This window comes from Podarcis muralis, chromosome 1, assembly GCF_964188315.1.
Source record: "Podarcis muralis chromosome 1, rPodMur119.hap1.1, whole genome shotgun sequence".
NCBI classification, from domain to species: Eukaryota; Metazoa; Chordata; class Lepidosauria; order Squamata; family Lacertidae; genus Podarcis; species Podarcis muralis.
Window position 1 is genome coordinate 85,487,501 of NC_135655.1, and position 23,967 is coordinate 85,511,467.

Consider the following 23,967-nt stretch of genomic DNA (forward strand, 5'->3'; position numbering starts at 1 on the left):
TTTGTGATGCACAACGTATATTTTTGTGCTACCAGCCTTCTGCCTGATGCATTTAAAAATGAAGTTACTCCTTTCATATCCATCTGGACTTAACCATCCAGGAGTTTTTTACCTTTACCGTTTTTTACACCAAACATTTGTGTTACTGTGGAATGATGTTCATTTTAATCAGACAGTGCTAATTTGCAAGAGCTGCTTTCTGCTTGCAGGAATTTCAAAATTGGCATGGAAGGTCTTGTATATACTTCTTGCCAGTGGCTGCAGTGGGAGAGGCTTGGCATTTTCTTCCTTTCTTCTAGGGAGTGCAGGGACACATGTCAATCTTACTTGGAAGTAATCAGTTTGTTCCAGCTTGCAAATGATGAGAGTATTTGATAAAGCCTCTTTATGACGGGCCAGGAGCACTTAGCAGGTTGCTGTCTTGGAAACCCTTATGACAAAGTGAGTTTATAGCTGCACTTAATTGATTTTTGACATTGTAGTACTGTGCAGCTTTACTAAGCTAAGCCTTTGCCTTTCAGGTTCACGTACTTTCCACCCCTGCAGTGTTTTCTATGAAGATTGCTCATGACGTGTGTGTTCACTTTTGCTGAAAGGCAAGTTAGGTGCTGAGGCTGCAGAACACTGAGAGTTGTAAAAATTTTGAGCAGTAAGGTCATGGCATACTTGTCCACTTTTTAAATTTCATGTGCGTTTACTAACTCTAGTGTACACTGTGATATGCACAGATCAGACACTCGCCCATCCTTTATTTCCCCCTAAATGATGTGTCTGAGACCAGAAATATTCATTCTGAGCAACAGAACAGGCACCAGGACCTGAAGCCATCCTTTGCCTCCTAGTTTGAGCTGCTACTCCAAGAGCTGTGTTTTGAGTGTGAGTGTGTGATGCACAAAAAGAGAGTCTCCCTCTTGTTCTTGTATATGCATATGGTTGCTGTGAATGAAAGATGTCCGCTTCTTTGGAAACTCAGCTAAGCCCAGTCTTCCTCATTTTATGGTAAACTCCAGGGGTTTGTGTTTCTTTTTTTTCTGTAGCCCACAACATTTATGAAAGGCTCTGCAGCTTTGATTATGTCATGGAATGGATGTCTTCTAACAGAAAATTGAGTAGGTACTGCCATTTCCTAAGAATTGCAAATTTAAGGTTGATTTCTACTGCTGTGGTAGTCTTAAACATTGCTTTTTTGTTCCTATATGCTCATGTTTTGCTTGTGGATTTCTCATTTCTCATGGGAAATGGGATGCTGGACAACATAGGACTTCTTTGCTTCTTTTCTATAGCTCTTCATTTTCCCTGTGTTTTAATCTTTATTCCCAACCTTCAGTTAGCAAAAATCTAAATTGTGCAATGAAACGAAGCCATGAAAATGTGCATAAATTACCCCATGGCATAATTGTATGTCACCTCAGCTCCCCACTTTGCTGTGTTTGAAACTCCCAGCATTTTAGGCACATTTTGCAACAGGGAATTTCAGACCATTTTAAACTTGTCTTTTTATTATTTTGATAAAACCAATTTGCATATGTAGGGTCTCGGCCCTTTACAAAGGAGGCAGTATTTGGGAAGTAAATGACATTCCATGCATTGCTATAGATATTTTTAGACATATATTGCATCTGTAAACATACCTGAGTTAAACAAAGATGTACAAGTAGGAGGGTTGTGGCTAGGGAACAAGACAAGCTGACTGGATGCATAGGCATGCTGTAAACAGGCAAGCTAGCTTGCAGGTAACTGTGTCACATCTGTCACAGCCAAAGTGCTGTTTCCACATGAATTAGGTTTTTGCTCTGTGAGACTCTAGCCCAAGGGCAGCCAACATGGCACTTTCCAGATATAGTTGAACAACATCTACCATCATCATCATCAGATAGCATGTTCAGTAGCCAGGTATGCTAGGAGTTGGAGTCCAGCATTGAGGGCATCATGCTGACTATCCCTGATCTGGGACTGGCAAAGTGCAACTGGCTTCCAGTTGAAGGGTGTACTTCAAATGAATGAGGGACTACAATTCCCATCATCCCTGGTCAACCTGGCTAATGGTAAAGGATAATGGGAGTTGTAGTTCAGCAGCCACCACATTGGCTGCCTCACTGCTCTAGTCCATTTAGACTTAAGATGGAGGCAGCTTTTATAGTATCAAATTCCTCTTCTTTTGGCTACTTTAGAGTTGCGGTGAGTTATCCTGTCTTTTGATTTTTCAACCAGCAGGCCTCTGTAGTTCTATCTGCTATTTCTGCTTCCCAGCAAAAATCATTCCACACAAAAGGGTTGCCTCTCAGAGGCAGAAGCCTGTGGCTGCTATGTGGAAGTTGTACATGCACTATTTTGTGTGACTGGATAATTTAACAACTGAGCACAAAAGCACTGGAGTATACCTACTGCGAGACCAGTCTAAATGGTAAGGAGCTGAGCCATGGCTATAGAGGCAAGCAACCTTGTTGTTTTGCCTTGGTAATGGACAGGATGAGAGCAAACAAACTGAAGCTTAATCCACCTAAGACTGAAGTACTGTTAGTGGGTGATTCCCTAGACCGGATGGATGGGGATGCACTCCCTCTGAAGGAGCAGATACATAGCTTGGGGGTACTTCAGGGTCCTTTGCTGTCGCTTGAGGCTCAGGTGGCCTGAGCAACCCAGAATGCCTTCCATCAGCTTGGGCTGATGGCCCTACCCCTATGCCCCTATCTGGGCAGGGATAGCTTAACTTCTGTCATCTATGCTCTGATAACCTATAGGTTAGTTTATTGCAACGCATTATATGTAGGGCTGCCTCTGAAGATGGTTCGGAAACTTTAGCTGGTGCAGAATTTGGCAGCCAGGTTGCTCACTGGGGCAAAACAGGTTGAGCATATTACATCAATCCTGGCCTGACTGCACTGGCTGCCAATTAGTTTCCAGGCCCAATTCTAAGTGCTGGTTTTGACCTATAAAGCCCTAAACGGCTGAAGACTGCAATACCTCAAGGACTGCCCCTCCCCACACGAACCTACCCAAACAATGTGATCATAATCTGAGGCCTTTGTGTGCCTCCACAAGAGGTCAATAGGGTGTCAACATAAGAACAGGCTGTTTTCTGTGGTGGCTCCCTGTTTGTGAAATGCTCTCCCCAGGGAAGGCCACCTGGAACCTAGGTGCCAGGTGAAAACATTTCTCTTCAACCAGGCATTCAAGTGATTAGCATTCTGTAGCCTTTTAAATGTATTTGTGGGAGGGGAATTAATGGTTTGCTTTTGTTTACGTTTTATTATGCAGTTTCTATTCTCATTTTGTATTTTTCTATTGTGAACTGCCCTGGGATTTTTGGATGAAGGGCGGGATACAAAACTAATTAATAATAACAGTAATAAGAATTGTGTCACTGGGTACATTTTTTGAGGAAGTGCTGCGGGTACCAGTCACAAAATGGCTGCTGTAGGAATGTGGCATAACAGAAAATGACTACCACATGACTAAGAGAACAGACAAGGAGGACCACAAATGGTACAGATAGCCAAGCCCCCCTCCAATCATTAGGGGGAGGAGGACACCAAAAGCGTGTACAATCCGGTATCTAATGAAATAGGGTTGAACAAGAAGCTCAAACAGTCTCTTGCACATTATGGATTTTTGAGATGTTTGCTGAGACCTTCTTTGAGCACCATAGGAACTAGTTGATGCACTGTCACCTGTGGGTTCTGTGTTGGCGACCGTTGTTCTCATCACATTTTTGTGGAGCTAGCATCTTAATTGCATCAGAAAAAAAGGTGTTATGTTTATGGAGGCTTTGAGAATACCAAGGCATTCCTGCTGTGGAAGAATTCTTACTGAGGAGTCAGTTGTATGAATATTGTTAGTGCTGATGCAGAAAAAGACAAGCTCATCTATAAGAATCTTATCACTTCCTGCTTGGAGTTGATTTAGAGGATGATTCGAGTCTAGCCAACATCTTTCTATATAAAGGCAGAATTAGACTGTCAGAGCTCCTTGGCCAACACATACTTGACAGGAAGCCAATGGTTATTGAGCTGAGAAAAGGAGTTGTTGGCATTCCTTCTATCTTTATGGCAGTCTTCAAGGAATCAGTGGGATAAGTCCTTTCTACTCTTTCCCTGAGGGCTGATAATCATAGGCACACACTGTACATCATTTGATGGCTTCTACCTAGCTGTGCAAACTGCCTCCATTGGAAAGTATTGTTAGCGGCTCTGTGGAAGGCTTTCCATGTGCGATGTCAGTTTCCCAGATGCATGTTGTCAAATGTTTGCTAAGCGATAAACATCCATATATACAAGCACCCTATTAGCTGCTAACTGGGTGGTGGTAACGGGAGGGCTACAGCTAGGAGATGAGGAAGGGGGAAATCTTGTAGTATCTCAGTACCATTCAGATTGGGCAAGGGGAATAAATAAAGCAGGGTTTCCCCTTTCTCATATGCAGTCTGCAAGGGAAAAGAGCAGGTGGTCCAACAGCTTAGCTTCTTCCTGTCTCTTTTGCTCAGTTAGAAAGAGATGCTGCCACAAGAGTCAACACCGGAATCCTTTCTCTCTTCTCTCGGTTATTGCCAAATCTTGTCAGGAGCATCCAGGAAAAGCTTGATCAGCCACCTTCTGATGCTACTTTGAAGGTGGCCAGCAGACTGGACCTACTTCTGGGCCCAGATCAGGAGAGTTGCCCTTGAAGACAGGTGGAAAAACAAAGCCCTTTGGAAAGACTTGATGGTTGGCTGACGTTATTGAAAGAAATTCACTCTTCCTTTTGAATATCGTTAAGTCTGCTTTGGGGTAGGTCCCATTCGTGGCTGCAGTAGCCTGTCCTGCCCTTTTTGCACAACGGAGGTAGATTTTAAAACTGAACCATACGAGTGGACAGATATAGTTGGAGGGTCTGGGAACTGTGCAAATCACAATAGTTTAAATTCTTTCTTTAAAAAAATAGCAGCAAAATGATACAAAACTGTTGGGTTGGGTTTTCGTTTTGAAAAAATAATAATAATAATATATATATATATAGTAGTGCAAAGTAACTTTTCAGTCCAGTGCTGTGTAGGAACAAGAGAGGCAGGCAGATGGAGTGGGGTATGGCATCCATTCTTAAGACAACTCTTGTCCCCTTTCCCTCCCCCTCCCCCCACATTCTCCAACCTAAATGGGGCAGAGAGGGAAGAGCTGTATTTGGAGACACAGTTGCTTTAGTCACTCTCTGTTGACAACTCCCTGATTCGGATATGGACAAATAGGGAGGCTGGTGGGATCCCCGTCCCATCCTTGGAAAGAAGGTGGATGTGGCGGTATCCTGCATGGGAGACAAAAAAAAAAGACAAAAAAAGAGCCACGCACAGTGTTTGAAGCTGCCTTGTGTTGAGTTAGGCCAAGGGTAACCAACCATGTTGTTGGGCTCCAGCTGCCATCAGCCCCAGCCAGCACGGCCAGTGGCCAGGGATTGTGGGAGCTGTACTTCAATAACACCTGGAGAGTCCTATGCTTGCTATCCCTGAGTTAAACTACTGGTCCATCCAGCCCAACTCTGCCTACTATAACCAGCAGAGCCCTGGTGGGATCCTAAAAACAAACACAAACCAGGGCTCATCTGCATGCATAGCCTGTGCTCTCCTCCTGAGCTCTAGATAATGCTACAGGCAGAGATATGGGCATAGTCAAGGGGGGATGGGGGGCAGAAAAGCATTGAAAGTACTTAGTTGATTGAGGTTCCTGGCTACACCCATGGGCAGAGAGCACAATGAATGGTTACAAATTCTGGGTTTCTCCCATTCCTTTGAGTAGATTTGATGTTTTATATATTCTGCTTGTCCTGCAGCAGATGCATTTATTCGGTTGATCACAGCTACAGCCTGTAGAAGTGTGTATTCTAGCACCAATACAGGGCACAGTATTTCTCTTCTCCACTAGATGGAGACAACATGAGCTCCCTCCCTCCCCCTACAAAAAATAAAAATTAATGTATGTACACAGGATGGAAATGCAAAACTCTGCAGTGTGATCTAGCAGCAGCTACAAGTATGGTAATAACTAATCCAAATACTAAGGAAGCAAATCCATTGATTCTGAGGATGGAATCATACATATTCCTGCCCCCCCCCAGCCATCCTGCAAAGTGAGTTGTACTTCTCATGGGGGAGAATTAATTTGTGGGTTGTGATAAACGTCAGGCCTGCTTTGGAATTAAAAGTAAAAAAAAAGAAGAAAAGAATTCAGAGAGCAGCTGTATAGGTTTAAAAGGGCAGCATCTTTAACTGCATCTCAATCAAACTGATTGATTGAATCCAGACTTACAATGCACTCCTGATTCCACTTACCTGGGTAAGCCTCACTGAACTCAGTGGGATTTACCGGTACTTCTGAGAAGACATGGTTAGAAGGGCCCTGGTAGTCATTAAGGGCTCCTTCACACTTCCACTTGTCTTGTGCCTGGAAAATGGGTCCAAGTGGCTATTCCTTTGCCCCACTGCTTTCCCCTGGAAAACCTGCTCTTTACTGCTGAATTGAAACAAATGGCAACGCAACAAAAACCTGATTGCTGTTTGGCTCCATTTAGCAGTAAACCACAGGTTTCTCCAGGGGAAAGTGGCAGGGCAAACGGAGGTGTGGATGAGCCCAGAGTCTGGATCTAATACTATGTACTTTTGTGTTGTACTGTGGTCATAATATCCATGTGCTGATTTACTGAGTTGTTACAGTCTCTGTTGAAGGGGGTAACTTAGTCTGCCTTCCTTATGTACACAAATAACTGTCTCTGGCTAACCTTGACTGACCTGCCAGGGATGCATTCGTCTCTTGATCTTGGCAGCAAACTGGCACAAGATAGTCACACCCCACAGGGCTGAGAGGGAGATGCTCACCTGCTTTGACACTAGTAAGAGGTAGAGTGTACTGTCCCACAAAGTCATTCCGAGATGCCTTGTCATAATCCTCCACCACAAAGCGCAGAAGTGCCAGCTCTGGTACCCAAACCTGGAACTGAAAGGCCTCATTCCATTGTGGGTTAAAACCTATCCAGGGATATTAAAGTGAAAAGAGGGTGTTGTCACAGCACATAACCTGTATGTGTCCCCCAGCCTCTGTCCATCTTCACCTCCATAAAATCTCACACAACTTCCCTCTGCATTGCTGCTTCTGAGATTCCTAAACTGCTCTGGTCTAACCTCAAAAACACCTGCCCTCTTTGCATCACTTTTCTACTACTATGAATGGTCCAACTGGGCTTTTAGCATTTTCAATGCCCCAGGAAAAAAGAGAGAAGATGCCTTTAAGTGGGAAACCAATGTCCCCACTGTGGAAGGATGTGTGGGTCCAGAATTGGCCTCCACAGTCACTTATGGACTCATTGTTAAAACTGTGTTTATGGAAGACAATCTCACTTGGCTACGAGTGGTCGCCAAAGAAGAAGGAAGAAGATATGCATATACTATTGTGGGACCTTGGTGGAGAATTTACCTTTTTTGCAAAGTTCAACTTCCTTTTCAAAATGACTATGCAAATTTCTACCCTGCCTGGGTGCGAAGGAAAACAGGAAAATGTAATGGAGAATGGACACATGTTAGTCATGAGGTGAAGCTTCACTTATGTCAATGGGACAAATCGGCTGCAACTCATTTTGTTTTATTTTAATGTATTTATGGGCTGCTCTTTAGGTAAGACATTTCAAACTGTCTAAAATAATAAATACAATACACAACAGCATAAGAACATCAGCACATACCAATCCACTGTTTTCAAAGAGGCTTAGTCATACAACTCACATTTGCTGGATTGTGCCCAGTGTGGTAGGCCACAGACATGGAAACCCAAGGCTTCCAAAGGTGGCTCATATGCCCTACACATGAGTTATTTGCTTCTTTGGGGCTCCAAGTCCCCCTAATAAATCTTTCCCCTGTTACCTGTTCCCACCTCTGCTGCTTCCTTGTACTTTACCACCCCAGTTCTTACCAAAAACAAAAACATCACAATTTAAAACCATGCCTGACATGCCTAGTATTTTAAGGACATTCATTCCTATTGAAGAATTTGGTTTTTTAAAATGTAGAATCTGAGTTCCCTTGGCACAGATAACACCAGGATATTCATTCATTCATCCTTAAGTAAATAAGAATGAGGGGCATCCATGTTGACACATGCATGAGGTCCACATAAAACCCCATCTCAGCAGTTCTTTACAATGACCAAGAGAATTGCCTCACCGTTATCATCAATATATTTGGTCTCCTGCTTGGCACTATCAGCAGGGATCCCATGAATCTCCACTCGCACTAGTGGATCGATGATGGAGCCTTCTTTGCTGTTGGGCATCTTGGGGAGTTGCTGCCCACTAATGATCTGGAAGAGAAGCTTATGGTGAGCATAGAAGAGCAGTCAAGTCCATATGTGCAAACAGCAATGTGTCAGCAGCTGCACCCTGCAACTCAAGCAGCTCAAAACAGTGACAAAGGAAGTTGGTCACTTTGGCATATAAGCCCAAAGACACAAAGGACTTGGAACAACACTCTGCCTGCTTGATACAGTGGTACCTTGGTTTTCGAATGTAATCTGCTCCAGAAGACCGTTTGAGTTCTCAAACGTTCAAAAACCGAAAACTCAAAACGGAAGCCTCAAAATGGAAAACTCAATTGGGAAAACTCAAAACGGAAGCTGTGTGGCATGTTCGACTTCCAAAAAGTGCTCAAAAACTGAAGCATTTACTTCTGGGTTTACGACGTTTGAAAACCAAAACGTTCATCAAGGAGACGTTCGAAAACCGAGGTACCACTTTATCCCAAACTCAGTTTTTCCAACAGAAGTTGATCTTTGACTCAACCAGGTATAGGGAAACTTTGGCCCTCCAGATATGGCTTACCTACAACTCTCATCAGCCCCAGAAGCATGGCCAGTGGCCATGTTAGTTCAGCAGCATGAGAGTCAAATATTCCCCACATCTGCAGTAGGATAGTAGCACTGAGTAGCTATTAAAAGATAGCAGGGTAGATAAAGCCTCTCTCTAGGTCGGACAGAAATTTTCCAAGATGGGGGCCACATTCTCTCATAGACATCTGGAAGCTTCTTATTCCAATACGTTTTTCTCTAAAATCCTAAAAGCCCTGTTAGGTTAAGGTATGGGCAACAAACTCACACAGTACCTTAATGGCTATGTTCAGGGGGCTACCATTCTCCCTGCTTTGGGGGTTCTCAGGACTGAAGGCTGTCTCTGGGTCTTTCATGAAGCTCGGCTTTAACACGTAGCCACAGCGGCCATTTTTACTGAAGAGCCCATCGCACAAGTCCATCTCTGTACCAGCCGTTTGAAAATTCAAGGCCACTGGGAGGAGGAGGAGGAGGAGACAGGAATCTTTCAGACCAGCAGCAATTGGAGGCAAACAAGAGAGCAGTCTTCTAGCTCTTGCTAGCTTCTTCCATGCAAGGCATCTTAGAAATACAAATTAAAGCCCAAACTGCACACTGTGGAGAGAGGGCCATCAACCCACATCTCCCTAATAATGGGGATAAAACACATGACATATCATTGTCTTAGTGTTTCCCTCCCTACACCCACTTATCCCATTTCTGGATCTCTATCTTCCCTCAGTTCCTGCCTTTCGAATCTGCATTTGCAAGCTTGAAGAAAGCTGAGGAAACCAACATTCAGAAGAGTTGGGGGGAAAACCCTTCCCCCATATAAGAACAGCCATGCTGTAAAGCCCAGTTTTGACCGCTAAGGCTTGGCAATAGCAGAATAAATAACTATTATTTATAAAGCACCACTTTGAACACTCTGAAGCACACTGTATATTTATTTTACATCTTGTCTTTCTGCCATCATAGAACCCAGTGTGGCATACATATGTCTCACAGACAGTCACCCCCAGACCTGCAATGTCGTAACCTTATGTGCCTTCAGATGCTGGGATCAGGTTTACTTACTTACAATATCCAAGGGTGGAACAGCTTGCTACTTCAGCAAAGTTTGCTGAGACACAAATGAGGAGGGGATTTCCAGGAGAGGATCAGTGTAGTAGGAGTAGTTAACCCTTCCCTAGATTGCCATCTTGCCAAAAATACTCCTTGGCATATGACAACTCGTCCCCCTCCCAGAAAGCAGGATTCTGAGGCTAGGCAAATGAAGGGGAGGCAGCATTTGTGGGAATAAGTGAATAAATATAGCCCTGTTGGCTCAAACCAAAGGCCTGTTTAGTCAGCCTCCTGTTTCCCACAATGGACAATCAGATGTGCAAGTGTGTGCTCTCTGTCTCTCTGTGTCTGTGTCTGCGTCTCCCTCTCATTCCCCAGTGACTGCTAGTCAGAGGAAAGCTGCTGCTGATTCTCAGGTAGCAGTCAGACATTATGACTCATAGCCATCAGTAGCCTTAGCCCCCAGCAGTTTGTCTAATCTCCCTTTTAAAAGCCATCTAAAGCCCCATCTGCACTTAAAGCAGTATCTCGCCACTTTAGTCCTGGCTTCCTCCACACACACACACACACAATCCTGCACTCTGTTCAAGGTGCCAAGAGATGCTAGGAGACTCTATTCTGCTCACAATCCCCAAAGTTCCAGGGGAAGAGGGTCTGATGGCTAGACCACTCTGGGAGCTGCAGCTCTGAAAAAAACAACAACACAAGGGTGACTTCCTCACCCACCCACCCCTTAAATCCTTCTGGGGCTGGCATACCCAGCTGGCACCCCACATTCCACATCGCCTGGGGGTTGTAATTGGAGGAGTCCGTCCGCAGACCGCTGGGGAAGATGCGTGTCAGCTGCCAGGCATTATGGCGGATGAAGTCATTTCCTGCAGGAGGTAGTTAGCACACCAAAAGTTTAGAAATCTGGTATTTGGGGAACCCCCTCTCCAGTTATTAGTGCTTGGAGAATGTGACCCTCTGCAACTAAGTGATGTGTGTGTCAGAGAAACAGTTTGCATCCAGTTTACCTAAAATGTAGACAGAGAACATGGAATTTCTAGCTGGTTAGTTGAAATTAGGGTGCGCACCCCACCCCAATGCGTGTGTAGGTCTTCACAAACTGCTTTCTGGGAATTTGATGCAGAATTAGAGTGGCTTTGCTGCCTGCTTACAAGAGGTTGTTTGCTTCCACTATGCTGTGCTGGTATGTTCTCTGACCCAAAGGAAACTGAATCAGGGAGGGCTGCCTCTGACTTTCTGACTGCTTGGCAATATGGGGCAAAACATTAACATCTTAGTGTATGTTGGGGAGGAGTCAGAGGAGTCACGGGCCCGCCAATGCACGTTCCTAATGTCTTGCCTGCTGGCTGCCTCCATCCCCGGTTTCTCACCAGCCTCTCGGATGAGCTTGCGGGCCTTGGATTCAGCAAAGGAGGACATCTCGTAAGACTTGTAGTGGCTGCGGGAGTGCTGGAAGCTGTGAAAGGGCACGCTCTTGCAGTAGACAATGCAGTCAGAAAGCTCCTGGGAGAGGGACTGTTTGGCCTTCTGCAAAGAACGTGAGACCAACTTGTAAATGATGACCATGTGTACTGCAGACACGGGAGTAAGATTGAGTCCCACACCTGCTAAAAATAGAATCAAAATATCAGGCTTTGTGGGGGGAAGGCTCCTTTTGCCTTTAATTGGTGAGGGGCAGGTAGAGTTTTGGCCCTGGGAACTTTACCTGTCTTTTGTTAGGAGGAGTCATACCTCAGCAGGGAGCCTATGCGCTTTGCATCCCTGGCATTTCCAGTTTTTAAAAAGACTAATTTAAAACCCTGCCTGGGAGCTTGGAGAGAGCTGCTAGTCAGAGAACCCAACGGACCAGTGGTTTGACTCACATACAAAGGCAGCTTCCCATATTCCTGCGATAGGAGAAGAGCCCCCTTTTGCTCCTGAGAAAGAGCCACCAACTCCAAATGATTCAAAGGCTGTAGTGCAGTGTAAGAAAGTTTGCTTTCTCTCCACATCAGGGTTTCCGGGTTTCCCAGTAGAATCAATGTAGCTCACATTCTATCAAAAACTAACCTGTATGTGTGTATTGTCGTCAGTCACTCCTGCTTTTGCGGGCAGGTACCTCCCACCTGTCGGTATCTGGCAGGTGAGGTTCAAGTGCATATCGCTCTACCACACTAGTGCAACAATTTTTTAAAGCAAACAAACCCTGGACTTTTAGCAGTTGGGGAAATGATGGGGAAATGCATTGAAATTGAGGGATGAGCAAACGATTAATGGGAAGACGTATCAACACTTGGCTGGCAAATTGTTGCATAACCTCCCCACAAACACATTATAATGAATGCTCATAAAGACTGGACATACCTTAACTGCTATGTGAACTTTGTGCAGGCAACTCCAGGATGGATCCTCAAAACATAGCTGCCACTACCTCTAAAGAGCCAACTAACCAGGGTTTCCATGTACCTTCTCTTTCTTCTTGTCTTCATTGCGCAGGACTTCTTCCTCTGCCTCTGGCCCCTCTTCCTCCTCCTCCTCCTCTTCCCGCTCAGGCGGCTCATCCAGATGCCCATTCAAATAATCCTCCAGGTGCCCAATCTTCTTCCCTTTCAGGATGATCTTGCCCTTCAGTTCCTGCATGAGGACACAGGGTGGGTCATATCAGGGCAGACATGATGGTGCTTTGAGTTCAGGCGATGGGGAAGGGCCTCTAGCAACACCAGCTCGGCAAGGCTGTCCTGTAAAACTCTGCCTTGCTCCACAAGTATGACAGCCTCTTAAATATGCTCACAGCAAACATCCTGCTCAATTAAAGGTCCCCCGATGTCCTTTTACTCAATCTTTCACCATGATTTTAACAAAGTGTCCCCAATACTTCTCCCTCCAATACCTCTGTTCCTCCAGTGCTCCTTTCTGCCTTTAATTCTCTTCTTGAAGTTCCCTTTAGTGGTTCTGACAAAAAATGCTTTAATTCCCACAATAGCTCCTTTGGAACCCCCTCCAGTCCCTTCATCTGCCTTAACCTTCACCCCTCACCTCTGGCTCCTCCCCTTCCTATGGCCACCATTTTAATACATCAGACTAATATGTAAAAGAATTTGGGTCACCTGAGTGTTAAAATAACAGTCCTAGGATTGCAGTCAAGCTCTGTAAGACCAGGTTAAGGAAAGACAATTGACAACACCATGTCCCCACCTCTGGTGAAGGCAGTTGCACTGGGACACGTCCATCAATGGTGGTGGTGAGGAGCTGCTCTCCCAGAATCCCCTTCAGCTGCTGGGCCATGATGTCCTGCTGCTCTATGCTGCAGTGGTTCTCAAGAGACAGGATAATGGGGTATTTAGAAGCCTGGGAGAATGCAGACATAAGAAGTTAGAGGCAGTAATAGCCCTAAAGTGTGGGAGGTTGAAGGTGGAGTTTGATGACATAATGAGGGGGATGGAACTGTTTGAGGGATAGCGAGCCACCTTTAGGATTCCTGGAGACCAGACAAGTAGGATAGAGGGAAATGAAGCCACTGCTGGGATGTGGCAAAACTATGGAACCACAGCCATTTGAAACAACAAGAAGGAAAGATGGTGTGCCCTATTTAAATCTAACAAAGGGAGGGGTTTGGGGACAACTGGAACTAAAATTAGGCTCTCACAACTTTGATGTGCTGTCTGGAGGATGGGGGAATTTAATCAAAAGCGACACCTTGAATTTGGCTGGATAACAAATTAGCAGCCTTCACAATTCCACCCTACTGACCCCATCCCTTGTGGCAGAAAAGTCCAACCTACCCGGAAGGCATATTTATCAAGGGTTGTCACAACTTCCCGGAAGGGGATCTTAGAGGTAAAGGTATGGCCATGGTAGACAATGGGCTCCCCATTAGGTCCGTCCCAACAGTCCACCTCTAGGCACCGGCAGCCCCGCTTCAGAGCCCTGCAGAGGAAAAGAAGGCGATTCATGAGCCCTTCTTAGCCTCTTGGTCTGTGAGTAGCACCCTTTGCTGCTAGCTTGAAACATGGGGGTGGGGGAATCACTTTTTACAATGCCAAATCCTTTGAGGTAAAAAGGCTCTCAGGTCATACTTTGCCTGTGCTTGCCTGATACCAGCATTGGTTGCACCAGGCATCTCTCCACTTTGGGGGCATTCAAGCTCAGTGCTTGAATATTAAACTGGAGGGGATGAAGACCAAGGTAATATAAAAGGAGAGGTCTGAGTGGGTCCCTGATTTACAGGGTGAAAGACCAGCTTCCTTCCAACTTCATCACTGAAAAGGTGCACACAGCAGCAAATCAAAGAATATCAAATGCTGGGTCACCTACTAGTTTTCCCTTCTCACCAGGGTTCAGCTGGGGTAATTTTTTTTTAAGTGCTGCATGAATTTTCATGCATTTTATCCATTTATTAATCACCTTATTATTTCAAAATGGGCACTTCTGAAACTACAAAACTCCTCCAGGGATTGAAGGGTCTTGGAATGGGTGGGGAAGCCAGTCAGCATTGGACACAGCTATATTCTACTTGAAACTTGCAGAACCATTTTTCAGGGGAAATAATAAGTAGCATTTCCAGCTCAGCCCCTCCACTCTGTACACATTACATCCGTCTTCACTCCAAAGGCAGGAAGTAAACATTGTGGATAACATGAAAATGTGGGTACCTTTTTGTGAGCCCATAATTCACACTTTTCAAAAAAATACACAAATTGAAACATAGTGCTTCTTTGACATTCACATTTTTCTGAATTTTGCAGTGCAGTTATCCAACCATGTAATGTGTACAATAGTGTAAAGTAAGCATAAAAACACATATGTTCATGAAAATAGCACACCAAGATGCATTATAGTAAGGAAAGTTGCTTTGCAAAAACCTAGGCAAAATTGCATACAAAATGTATATTGGAAGAAATCATCACTAAAATGCTGATAGATTTTCATGAAGACACTTAAAAAACAAACAAATGCAAACTGATGTGGAAATATGATGTGGAACTGAACTTAAAAAAGAGGAATTGGGAGAAATTGACAGATTCCTCCATCCTTAGATTTGCTGAACCAGAAAGTGAAGAAGAAAGTGGGAAGAATAAAGCAGCTGTGGGAACATCTGGCCCTCCAGATGTTGCTGGACTATAACTCTCACCACCCCTGGACATTGGCTATACTTGCTGGGACTGATGGGAGTTATAGATCAGCAACATCTGGAGAGCCAAAAATTCTGCACACTTTGAGTAAAGCCAAGTGTGGCTGTTCTGCCCCCACAAGGGTCAGTTGTTTAGTGATAGCAAACCTGTGTATTGGTATTAGGTAGAAGGAATGACAATGCTGCCCCTTTAAGAAAATATAGTGGCTTTTAGTGGATTTTGACTTCTTGTAACCCTACCCTAGAAGGCCTGTGGTTTCCAACACAGAAGCAATGGTTCTGGAAACTGGGCTCCAGGCCTGGTTCTGGAAGGCCCAGAATTGAATCCATACCACCAGTGGCTGACATCTCTGGCATTCTGGTGCCTTTGTCATGTCATTACTTTACAGCGGAGGAACTGCACTCTCAGGCGCAATAAGTGAGGAATGTTTTTTGGGGGGAAGAGGTTGTAATGTTGAGGGAATCAAATCTATGGGAATCCAATCATCAGTGTGTGAAGCAATTCCAGTCAATGTTTTATAAAAAGCTGAGGAGATCTGGGGACTAGGCCTTGAGATGCAGATTTCTGGTAGGCTTTTCTCTTGCTTAACATGTATTTGAGTTTGCTCTATATCAAGTGGTTTGGTCACCAAGCTTTGTGTAAAGAGCACATCTTACAGAGGTCATAATGGTGAAAGGTATCTTGTGAGTGGCTTTGTTATGGGAGTGAGTCAACTGCCTTTCGATTGTGATTACCTGATATATCCCTCCACGCTGCTTTGTCCTCTCAGCTGGTCCTCCATCAGGTATGTGTTGTGGGAGGAGGAGATAAAGTAATGGCAGAGCGGCTGAGACATATCTTGAAAGACCGTCCTGTGCTCAGGGTTGAAGATGGAGCCATCGGGGGAGCAGAGGTACACGAGGAACCCATCAATGCTCAGGATGTGGCGAGCCTTGGCTGTGGGAAGAGAGAGCCAGTTGGAGAGAGAACAATACTGAGGAGGAATTAGCCTCTGAAAAAAACAAAAGACACTGAACTGGACAAAGCCCATGAAAGAGGAGCCTTTGTAGTGCTGGGGGAAAGCATCAGTTTCTATGGCAATTGGTGTCATGAAACTGATACAGGTGGTGATAAGTGCTTTGTGGAGATCTAGTGGGACAAGAGAGACACACAGATACCCTCTCCCCCTCAATGCCTGGGAGCTCCTATTCTGAGAGAGGATTTGGCACTATTCGAGGGCCAACCTGTGCTAACTGGGGGCACTTGTCCAGGTTGTGGGCCCGCCAGCTCTCCCCCCTCCTCCACCCCCACCCCGCCAACCTGTCTCAGACGGCTCATATCTGTCAATCATCTCCATGGCGAGCTCATCAATGCCAGCCCCCTCCATCTGCTCCTGTTGCAAGAAGTCCACAAACTCCAACAGTGTCAGCTTTTTGCCATCCTCGGAGTACTCCTGGAACAACTCGAGCACCTCATCCCGCTGAGTCAGTGCTTTGTAGAAGAGCACAAACTCCTCCCCCTCCAGTGTACCTGTCTCTGATTTGTCGGCCATCTGCAAGGAATGGAAGGGTCTCTGACCAAGGGGGTCCTTTGTGCAGAAAGGAGAACATTGTGATAAAAGCAATGGGGCGAGGCAGAGCCAGCCAGTGTGAGGCCATCTAGATGGCTTGGACTACAACTCCAACCTGTCAGCTTGGCCAGTGGTTGAAGGATGGTGATGGGAGTTTGTAGTCTGCAACATCTGGAGGGGTACCACATTGGCTACACAGGGCATACAGGATCAGAGGTTTACTCATTAAGACACTGCTGCTGCTACTACAGCACTAAATGTGACCTAGCTGATGCACAGTACATCATAGCCATGTGGTCCTTGCCCAAGGAGCTTTAAACTACCATAAAATGACTATATGGAGGCAGGAGTAGTAAAGGGTCAGGGATTAAATGAAGAGTGTGGGTAGGATGGGGGGCAGCTTCTGGATCTGGGATGATCCACCACTGCTCTTGCCAGTGTCTATTGTCAGCCCCCATTGGGATCAACAACATAATAGAGAGACTTGGGGATGCCATGAGATGTCTCTGCATGTGACCTGCAGTGATTTCTGTACTATATCACTGAGTTTGACTAGACAACAGACAACACACAGAGATGGGCAAGGAGCCACAGCCAGGTGGATGATGCTTTGACGGAGAGATATAATGACACTGGACAACAGAATAGCCAGGTTTGGAGGCACAGCGTGTGAGCAAAGAAAAACAGAAGTGAATATATGTGCACTATGGTGTATCATGGGTGGAAATGAGGTGCTGTAGTCTTTTGAAGAGCAAGCTCAGGGATTTCCCTATGCAACCCAGTACTGTAACTTCCCCACCACAGCACCCAAATTTACTTGGAAGAGCCGGAAGGCATGGTCTTCATTCATAGCTACGTTCATCATCCTGAGCAAGTGCTGCACCTCCTTGAAATTCATACGTCCATCCTTGTCCTTATCAGCTTTCATGAACCAGTCACAGATCCATGTGCAGCCCAAGACATGGGTCAAGGAAAACAGTCTCATAGTGGCCGGGCAAAGCTAAGTCTTCAAAACTAGCCACAGCGTAAAAGTGTACTCTAGTGTTGCCCAGCCAAGACGCTTCGAGAAACAGCCCTAGAATTTGGCAACTATTAACAATTGCATCTTGTTGAAATGCACCAACACGGGTTTAATTTTCATAAGACTAAGCCCTTCATTCAAAATGTTACCTATTTATTGGCCAGTTCATTTATGTATTATTCTCCATTTAAAATCACAGAGTAGTTCACAGCAGAAATCAATAAAATACAACAACTGGCACCACCTTCCCCCGCCCATACATTCTATTCGGAATCTGTTATCTGCAGTTTTGCATGGCTTCAAGTAGTGCTTATAAAAAGAGGAAGAGCCAGAACTAAAGCAGACTGGAACAATGGGCAGTTCAGGCAAGACATGGCTGGGTAGTAGTGAAGAAAGGTTGGTTCATTGCAGGGGGAGGGACACGGTGTGACTGCAGAAGTAATGAATTGATAGGGAAGAACCACAGAAGAGATAGTGGAGACAGCTGAAGCTGAGAAAGAGATCTAAGTGTCAGCAATTGAACACAGGAAATTACCTTATCTCAGGTCAGACCTACTGGCCCTCTAGTTCAGGATCATTTACATGGGCTGACAGCAACTGTCCAGGATTTAAGGTAGGAGTATTTGCTAGCGCTACCTAGAGACACCAGAAATTGAACCCAGTATTTCTGTGTGCAAAGCTTGTGCTCTGCTGCCAAGCTACAGTTGATATCAACCTCATATTTGATATGAATCCTGGGTAGTATCTCCAGCATTGGAGAACAAATACAAAGTTGAGCTCTTGAGGTTAGCTTTTACAGGCATGGAAATGGACAGTGAATAATTCAACATAAGGATATTGATCCATCTTCTCCTTCTGGTCCATGTTAGTGACAATCTCCACAAGGCGCCGCAGGCCTTGGATCCAGCACTGAGCTTCCTCCGCTGAGCTGGCAATTAGGTCTAGATTGTTACGGCGCCCGTGGAAGACGACCGTGAAGCAGCATTCGGCTGGGAACTCCTCCGCTAGACTTTGCAGGACCTCCGACTGGTGTCCCTCACGCACAGTCTCCACATCACTCACTGAGACTTGGGAGAGAGGGATAACCACCAAGAAACATCAGCCTTCATGCAAAGATTAGAGCTTAAGGTACAAAATTAGACCCTTGCTTCTTAGGTTGGGCCCCACATGAAACAGCATCAGCATCATTACCTAGCATTTATCTATTCACATATTCAGCTTATTTAATCTGTCTGTCTATTCACCCAACTCTTTACTAGAGGTTCTATCCAAAGCAGCACTACGTGAAGATGCCATCAGCCCAAGGATTTCAGCTTGTGCAGTGGAACCCTCTCCACTTCTTCTCCCCCTGTGCATGCTCCTTAATACGTTCTAGGGGTTTTCCCCAACCCTCTGGAACTGATTTTGTGGGGTGCAGGACCCACATTGGGGTGTGTCCTGTTGCACAAGTGGAAATCCTAGCACTGATGAGATACGGTAATGGGCTTAACCGTCCAGGGGTCCTTTACCTTTACCTTAGTTGAACAACCCCGTAAGAGCATAGAAATCTGCCTTATACTGAGTCAGATCATTGATCCATTTAGGCCTGTATTGCCTATATTGGCTCGCCAGGATTTCAGACGGGGTCTTTTCCCAGTCCAATTTAGAGATGCTGGGGATTGACCCTAGGATTTTCTGTGTCAAAGGCAGATTTTTCTGTCACTGAACTACAAGCCCTTCCTATTCTGTCTGTCCCAAGCTACTGTGCTGTCACAGAGTTTTGACCTCCGCAGATCACAGGGGAAGAGATGAAAAAGCATTTTATTGGATCAATTAATGTTGGGACATAATGTACATCCAGCATAAACTGATGGCGGAATACATCTCAAAGGCAGTTGTGGGCAAGATAGTTTCACCCAGTGGACCATTAGCCTGGAGAAGTTCCAGCAGCAGGGTGAGCATTCACAGAATCTCCAAGAGAAAATTAAACATCTCTGTGGATGACAGAACGAAAACATCCAGTACTAGAACAGATTATGCAATAGACAGAGGGAAGATGCACAACTTCCAGCACTCAAGATGAATCCAAATATAGTATACAGTATTCTCTTCAAGCCAAACATATTTTAGTGACCAAGGTGGAAAATCTAAATTGCACCACATGCATAAAAACTTCAATTAAATTAGCTGGCAATTTGATGTTCAATACCTGCTGCCTGAGGTCATCACCTCACTTATCTTTGTGACAGGATCAGTCCCGCTTCAAGTGTCACCATATATGAAAGTCAGGCTCAGTACACCATGCCCAGTGCTCTTTTAGTTTTTAGACAGGCACATCTAAAATGCCTCTTGCAAGACATTCAGAACATAGCATGCACATATGCAGATGCAGATGCACACAAACATTTCCCTTTGTAGTCCACATTGTGATGATCTGTTGCTGGATATCGGATGATGACAGGGACTTGCAAGTAAGTATTGGCAGCAGCTGGATGGAGAAGAAGTGTGTGTGCTTTTGTGTGTGTGGTTGAGGTAACCTTAACTAATTGGTAGTTGTTGCAAGAATGAGCTCAAGTGTGTTTACATCCACTTGCTTTGATGTATACTAAGTGGCTTGCATCGATGCTATGCTTATCTGTGAACCTTGGGACGCTGGGCTCTAGCCCCTGAGAGGGGAGAAGTCTTGGATAGCTGCCACCCATGGCCTCACTGGCCAGATGTGATGGGAGCTTCTGAGTAAACTGATGTATGCTGTTTTGTACATAAAGGATGTCTACATGTTTGCTTGGGTGCGGACAAGCCATTGCCTTGCTGCAGTGTCTATCCTACATCTGTAAAGCCTGGGAGACCTGGCAGGCTGATTTGCTGTAAGTCTACACCTTCTTTTAATAAAGCACTAGAACTGATAACTCTGGCGTTTTTTGACATCCTTCTTTGGTATCCCTGCAACCAACCACTCCCACAAGCTTTTCTTTCAGCTGGTGGATCAGGACAAGCAGTTCTTGCCAAGAGATTGAAGGTGGGCCTGAGGGTCAGATCCATTTGTATTGTTCCCAGAACATCCTGTTGGCACCCCGTGACATCAAGAGTCAGAATTTTAACACCCCAGTCTGAAATTCAATCTAAATTTGGCTCTAAATTAGCATTTATGTTATGGGCCTGTGCCCTGAATCTCTTAAATACCTGTTCCCCGGTGGAAGTCTGCTGCAGCCCAGCACTTTTAAAAAATCAAGCTAAGTAGTCTTTTGGCTTAGAATTGTGTGATTTTTGCATTCTGATCTCTTCCAATGACTGGTGTTGCCAGACTGTCATTAAACAGTTTCATGTGGGGGCTTCTGCAATCTGGACATGCTCCAACCCTTATGAAAGGATCCCCACATTGTGCTATATGCTTGCCTGAAAGTGCAAACTCCAAGACAAGGTGACATGGAAACCAGCCTTGCTAACCACCATTCAGAGCAGGGAGTGGAACTCACAGGCAGACTTGGCTTTGCCAGACATCTTGGATTTGTACCAGACAGTCATGCAGTCATCTTGCAGCATGAAGTACCGGGGTTTCTTCCAGTTCTTGGACTTCACCTTGCGCATCATTGTCCCCTGCTGCATCTGCTCCAGGTTCTCATCTAGCTGAAGGCCTGAGCAGGAGATTGAGGGGACTGCATTTCACATCAGAAAGCGAGTGAGGGCCACCGCCCACCCAGGATGGGGAACACAAGGAATATTTGTTTGTGTTTAAGCATACAGATAAGGAACAGAAACTGACCCTATTGAGATGGGATGCCAAATTCAAGATAGAAAGACCCAGCTTCTGGAGGAAACATTATGCTCTGAATGAAACAGCCATTCCATAACATCCTTCTAAGCAGCCTACCCCAACCTGGTTCTCTTTGGTTGTTGTTGGACTACAACTCCCATCATCCCTGTCCATTGGAGATGGAGTCCAACAAGATCTGGAAGGCACCAGGTTGGGAAAGGCTGCTGTAGGGCAAACATATTGATTCTACATTCAGATCTCCTTTTTGCTTCCAGCAACAGTAGTCACATCCTGCCAGGTCCCCTATATTTCTCCCTAGGACTTCGAGGGTGTGTGGGATGTATTATTACTAGAGCAGTCAAGTACAACATTTTCCTTTTGTCTAGAATGGACACACAGAGGGATGTGGCTCCAGACAGGGAGGACTTCCTGTCAAACCTGCTATGGAGCTTCCTCCCCCTGTGTGTGGCCAGGTAGATGGGCGTGTGTGACCCTAGCTGACCAGATAAAAGGGCTGGTCATGCAACCATCTCACTATTACCCTCTTACTCTTGCTTGCTCTTAGCCAGCACTTGGCTCAACCCACATAGGATGGAGCCTACAAGCAGAAAGTCTAAGATGTAGCTCAGACTTCTTTTCACTGTAACCACAGGATACAGCCTGCCTTCACATTACTACCGTGAACTGAATGTGAGTAAAACTTTATTCTTACTTTTAATGAAGATTCTGTTGCGTTATTATTATTTTAAGAGGGAAATAAAGGGGAAACTTACCAGGAACAATCCAGACTGGATTGCTTAATTAAAGGATTCTAACAAATCATCAACTTGCTTCTGATAAGTCGCAAAAGGAATGTTGCTCTGCTGTTTACTCACTAGCGTGAGTGAGGAGGGATAATATCAAAACAATATATTCTCTCCTACCTTACTTAACATTCCCACAGGGAGAGGATGAGCAAGTGAACAAGCACCACTGATGGCTGCAAGGGCTGTCACTCGGGAAAGATCTGCGGATGGCATTTTGCCGAAGGCCACCCAAAACCTGGAGGTAGCAATCTAGAGGTTCCCTGGAGACTCAAGAGAATACTCACGGACACTGTAGAGAACTGAAGTCATGGTCCTTCTTCCCGTGGGTTGGCACAACAGTCACCTAGAACACAGGAGAGTCAATTGGTTTCAGAATTGCCATATCCCGTAATTTGACCTAGCACTTTCTGAAGACTCAGTATCTGATTTATTTTCTGATGTTTTGCATAAGCAATTCTAGTCCCACAATCATACAGAAGTGCCTTTTTATCCTTAATCGCCTTATCAGTCCTTTGATAGAAGTCACAAAAATATCTTAAGGTCAAGAAATTATATCTGGTAAAAAAAAAGGGGGGGGGGGTTATTTGTTGCTGCTGCTGGGATTTATTTCCACAACCTCTTAGCATTACCATTAGCAGTGATAAAAATATATATTCTCTCTTCATAGCACTTCAGGAAAATATCAGAATAAGCACCCTCATTTTGATGCAATTTCCTCTCAGACATGGAGCCGCTGCGTACTTATCTGTGTGGTTCCACATATGTTTTCATACTTGCAATGATGTATCTTTTAGAAAATTTCCATTAAATTTCATGGTACATCCTGGTTGATCCGTCTTAATGCTCAATGCAATACGAAAAAATCTGGGATAATGATTTCTTAGGTCTGTCCACTAAGACTTGTTCTAACTGGGTCAGTGATCAAAGGTTTATTTACTTTGCTAACCCATTAATACAAAAAGTGCCTGGTTTCAAAATACTGGGAGAGGGAGAGAGAGTGACAGGCCAAAGCACCACCAGTGACCAGTCAGATGCCTATATTGGAAGCCCACAAGCAGGAACTTCCCCTCCACCCACCAAGTTTTTATTAGGACTGCAGCACACAAAGAGAGAAGGTTTAACCTTTTCCTCCACAGCTACAATTTTAATTAAAATAGCCCCCAACCACAGCAATTAGCTTTTTTTGGGGGGAGGGAGGAATTTGCTCCAGCGGGCAACTTCTGTCTGGATCTCAGCTGGGAAACAAAACCAGCTCTCTTTCAATGCAGAAAACCTTCCCAACCCTATCAGATACAGAGATTTTTACTGGCCACTGGCCACTAGATGAATGGCCTGCTTTAACATCTGTCGTTTTAAAAATGGGCAGCACATTTACCTATTTAACTCCCTTCAAACTCCAAAGCAATTTAGAGAAGGAGAAGGCTATTTTTTTTACAAAGGCTTTCTTTTTTGCAAATTCCAAACAGGTGGCTATGCTAGTCTGAGTGCAGCAAAATAAGAGTCTTGCGGCAGCTTAAAGACTAACACATTTATAATGGCATAAGCTCTTGTGGACCAGTCTACTTCCATCACATTCATCCATGAAAACTCATGCCATAAGTTTTCTTTCTTTCTTTCTTTCTTTCTTTCTTTCTTTCTTTCTTTCTTTCTTTCTTTCTTTCTTTCTTTCCTCTGTCTCTGTCTCAAAAAATGCACTTCTCAGTCCCCCAAGCGACAGAATGTTCCAGGACAGTCTTTCATGGGGTCTGTTTCCTTGTGAGGAGTGAATAACTGGCAAACATGCAAGGAATACTAATTCCCAGAACAGCACCAGTCCACCAAAGCAACAGCATCTGCCCAAAATTACTCCATAACAGC

The 23,967-nt window shown here is 44.9% G+C and overlaps 1 protein-coding gene across 1 annotated transcript; it reads right to left on the reverse strand.

The window, feature by feature from the left end:
* Positions 1-1,478: 1,478 nt before the first annotated feature.
* On the reverse strand, positions 1,479-23,111 carry PLCD4 (phospholipase C delta 4). Its single transcript, XM_077934266.1, has 16 exons — positions 22,806-23,111; positions 22,395-22,453; positions 21,027-21,185; positions 18,408-18,638; positions 17,368-17,495; positions 16,301-16,532; positions 15,736-15,937; positions 13,652-13,796; positions 13,065-13,217; positions 12,336-12,503; positions 11,261-11,417; positions 10,640-10,756; positions 9,113-9,291; positions 8,180-8,315; positions 6,842-6,991; positions 1,479-5,277 (listed from the first exon to the last, which is right to left on the reverse strand). Exons 2-16 carry the CDS (start codon positions 22,417-22,419, stop codon positions 5,174-5,176), a joined length of 2,286 nt encoding a protein of 761 aa, XP_077790392.1. The 5' UTR covers positions 22,420-22,453; positions 22,806-23,111; the 3' UTR covers positions 1,479-5,173.
* Positions 23,112-23,967: the final 856 nt, after the last annotated feature.

Coding starts and splice junctions, on each gene's coding strand:
- PLCD4 (XM_077934266.1), bottom strand. CDS start 22,419: ATGACTTCAGTTCTCTACAGTGTCC. Junction 15,938..16,300: donor ATATGAGCCGTCTGAGACAG/GTTGGCGGGGTG, acceptor CTCTTCCCACAG/CCAAGGCTCGCCACATCCTG. Junction 11,418..12,335: donor AAGACAAGAAGAAAGAGAAG/GTACATGGAAAC, acceptor CGTTCTTTGCAG/AAGGCCAAACAGTCCCTCTC.